The 3,079-nt window shown below is 38.9% G+C and overlaps 1 protein-coding gene across 1 annotated transcript; it reads right to left on the bottom strand.

The window, feature by feature from the left end:
* Positions 1-540: 540 nt before the first annotated feature.
* Positions 541-2,668, bottom strand: LOC106767267 (glycosyltransferase family 92 protein RCOM_0530710). The gene has a single exon (XM_014652117.2). It carries the CDS (start codon positions 2,352-2,354, stop codon positions 750-752), a length of 1,605 nt encoding a protein of 534 aa, XP_014507603.1. The 5' UTR covers positions 2,355-2,668; the 3' UTR covers positions 541-749.
* Positions 2,669-3,079: the final 411 nt, after the last annotated feature.

Genomic DNA, 3,079 nt, shown 5'->3' with positions numbered 1-3,079 from the left:
TAAAATTAAAATTTATCAATACATTTTAAATATTAAATTTTAAAAAATTAACTTAATTTTTAAGTATGAATTGATATTTTAAATTAATATTTTTTATTGAATTATATAAATAGTTCAAACATCAACTATATCATTTAAAGAAAATATGAATACCACTAAATAAAAAACTATATTAATTTATTTTTAAAATTTAATAAATAAATTATATCAAAATTTAAAATAAAAACAAAGTATAATTTCACAAAATTAGACAGCTGCTGCGATTAAGGTTAGTACTGAGTGGCCTTTTCGTTTCCAAGGGCCAATTTGTAGGTCCCCAAAGACACGTCGTCCAAATAGACATACATCATTAAACGCTACTAAAAGACATGCTGGATATGTTTAAATTGAGTAGCGAAATCACATATATTTATATATTTATATTCATTTGAACTTAAAAAAATAAAATAATAATAGGATAATGTAATTTTATATTCTTTTTTCAGAAATAAAATAAAATAAAATAAAAAATATGTAATAAATATAAAAAATATGCATTCATCCTTTCTCCTTTATATATACACAATCATACGTGTACAATTTCTACAAGGGTGCTTAATATATGAAAATGTGTACAAGTGAGCTTTTATAAGCTCCGTGTGTATGGTATGATTGAATTCAGAAAGTGGTTATCCACTAATCTAATCTTATATTCGACGTGTGATGATCCTGTAAGAATAATTAAGAAAATGAGAAAAAAGGTGTAGAGACTATGGAGAAGGGGTTTCCCAGGGGAAGAGTCGTGTTTGGGGATGAGAAAAATTAGAGAGAAGAAAGTCCCTGAGACGAGTGTCCCAAACCTCACAAAATCTGAACCCCCAATCACCTGGTTCAATAGGTTGGGTTCCGAGTCCAGGGACCCTGTCCTTCGATCCAATGTTCACTTCCTCCTTCCAATCCACCACATAGGTAGCAACCCTTCTCAAGAACTTAGCCTTAAACGTCTCCCACACTTGATACTTATAGTGATTTATAACCGCAACGGAGACAGGAACGTTTATGGCTTCAAACCCTTCCCTTAACTCAAAATGATGCACCACATTCAGAAGACTAACATCAACCAAATCAGGCCGCACAATTGACTTGTGCCTTTCGGGACTCCTAAGCCTGCAGGTGTACCCTACTCCCACTCCTCTGTTAGGGTGCGTCGTTAATCCGGACGGACCGAAATTATGACACCCTGTCCTAATCTCCGCAACCGATTTCCAAGACGAGAAATTTCCAACCATTGATCTCAGACCATTCCGTCGCATTTCGTTCATGTAGAAAAACTCATCAACGTCCAAGAACCCCACCCACTTGCATTCCTCTTTCGCCCTCACCACACAATGAGAAAACCCTGCTTCTTGGCTTTTAACCCAAGGCCATATCACTCTCCTGATATCGTAACCTTTATCCTCAAGCTCTCTTACCACTTCATCGATCTCATCGTCACTGTTGTTGTCGTAAATGAACCACCGCTCCACGCCCAGCCACGCGTGGTACATAACCCACTCCCGCATCGCACGTGCCTGGTTCCACACCATCGTGCACGCGCACAGTTCCAACGTCTTCTTCTCCTTCACTCCGCCCGTTTTCTCACACCCGCCGATTCTCGCCACGGAGGGTATCACACCCTTGCCCCGCACGTGACTCACGCTCACGCTCATTCCTCGACCCTTCTCGGGGCTGTTCCCAATACTCTGCGGCAACGAACACCGCACAACTTCCTGAGCCGCCGAGACCGCCTTCGTGGTTAACAAAAACGCACCGTTTGGAAGCCCAAAGTGACACCGGAATAAGGTCGCGTCGGAAACCCTGTGGGGACGGAGGTTTAGCCCTTTGGCGAACACCACCACGGTGTCGTTGTCGAGTATGGCCTCGTACACTAACTTCTCCCAATTGTGAGGGGTGGTTCTCACCGGGCGGTGATGGTCCATGCCGCGCCATGTCAAATCGACGGCGGAGAAATTTGTAGGGGGAAGTGGACAGCGCGCTATGGAGCGGAATTCATCGTAGCGGTCGGTGGAGAGAAGCGGGAGCAGAAGCGGATTGGGTGAGGCGTTGAGGAAGTAGACGCAGTGGAGTAGGTGAGAAGGGATAATTTTGGTGTTGGAGAGCATGAGAAGGAGGTGATCGGGGAAGAGAATACGGTGGTGGACGTGGAGGGGTGTGGGGAGGGTGAGAGTGGATGAAGGAAGGGAAGGGTGAGAGTAAAAGGAGTGGTGTGAGGAGCAGAAGAAGAAGATGAAGAGGAAGAAGGAGAAGTATAGAAAAATTGATTTTTGAGGCAGCTTGTGTTTCCTTTTACGAGGTTGTTCTGGTTTTGAATCCATTAGGGTAGAAAATCGTTAAAGGTGTGAATTTTGTGGAGAAGAGAATGCAGAAGAGAGAATAAGAGAAAAGAAGGAATAGATGCATGTGTTCTCCACCATTAAACAAATTGATTGAATGAACGTCTTCTCCACTACTCTCCTTCACAGAGGATGTAGACTGATATTGATTGTTGCAAAATCCTCTTTTTGGTAAGAACTATATTTCAATATTTTCTCTTGAAATACCTTTCCCTGTAATTATGGTTTTTCTTTTTCAACAAATAATACTATTTTTCTTTTTAAAGATAAAAACTAACTGCGGCAAAAACTAATCTCCAATATCCACGCCATCATTATTTTATTCCCAATATATTCTTTATTATGGGTAATATTTTAGTCAGTCACGAGTCATGGATTAAATCACGTAATTGTTTCCTCAAATAAAGAAGGTAATTCAAATAATTATTTCAAAATATTTTATATTTAAGTGGTTCTATAGATAGGTGTGGTGTTGTTTTATCTTTTTTTTTATTTCGAATCAAAGTTTTATTTAGATATTTATAATCATTATGTACATTATCACGTGAAAACTCAATTTTACTTTTAAAAAATATAGAAAATACGTAACAAATATACTTTAGTATACTTAAGTTACGTATATACCAAAACGCTAAGTCATGTTTTAATTTTCGGCGTTACAAGTGCTTCAAATTGTTAATATAACTTCTTCAAAATTGTATTAAATC

Source organism: Vigna radiata, chromosome 7 (assembly GCF_000741045.1).
Source record: "Vigna radiata var. radiata cultivar VC1973A chromosome 7, Vradiata_ver6, whole genome shotgun sequence".
In the NCBI taxonomy this organism is placed as follows: Eukaryota; Viridiplantae; Streptophyta; class Magnoliopsida; order Fabales; family Fabaceae; genus Vigna; species Vigna radiata.
This window is presented reverse-complemented; position numbering and strand designations above follow the sequence as displayed.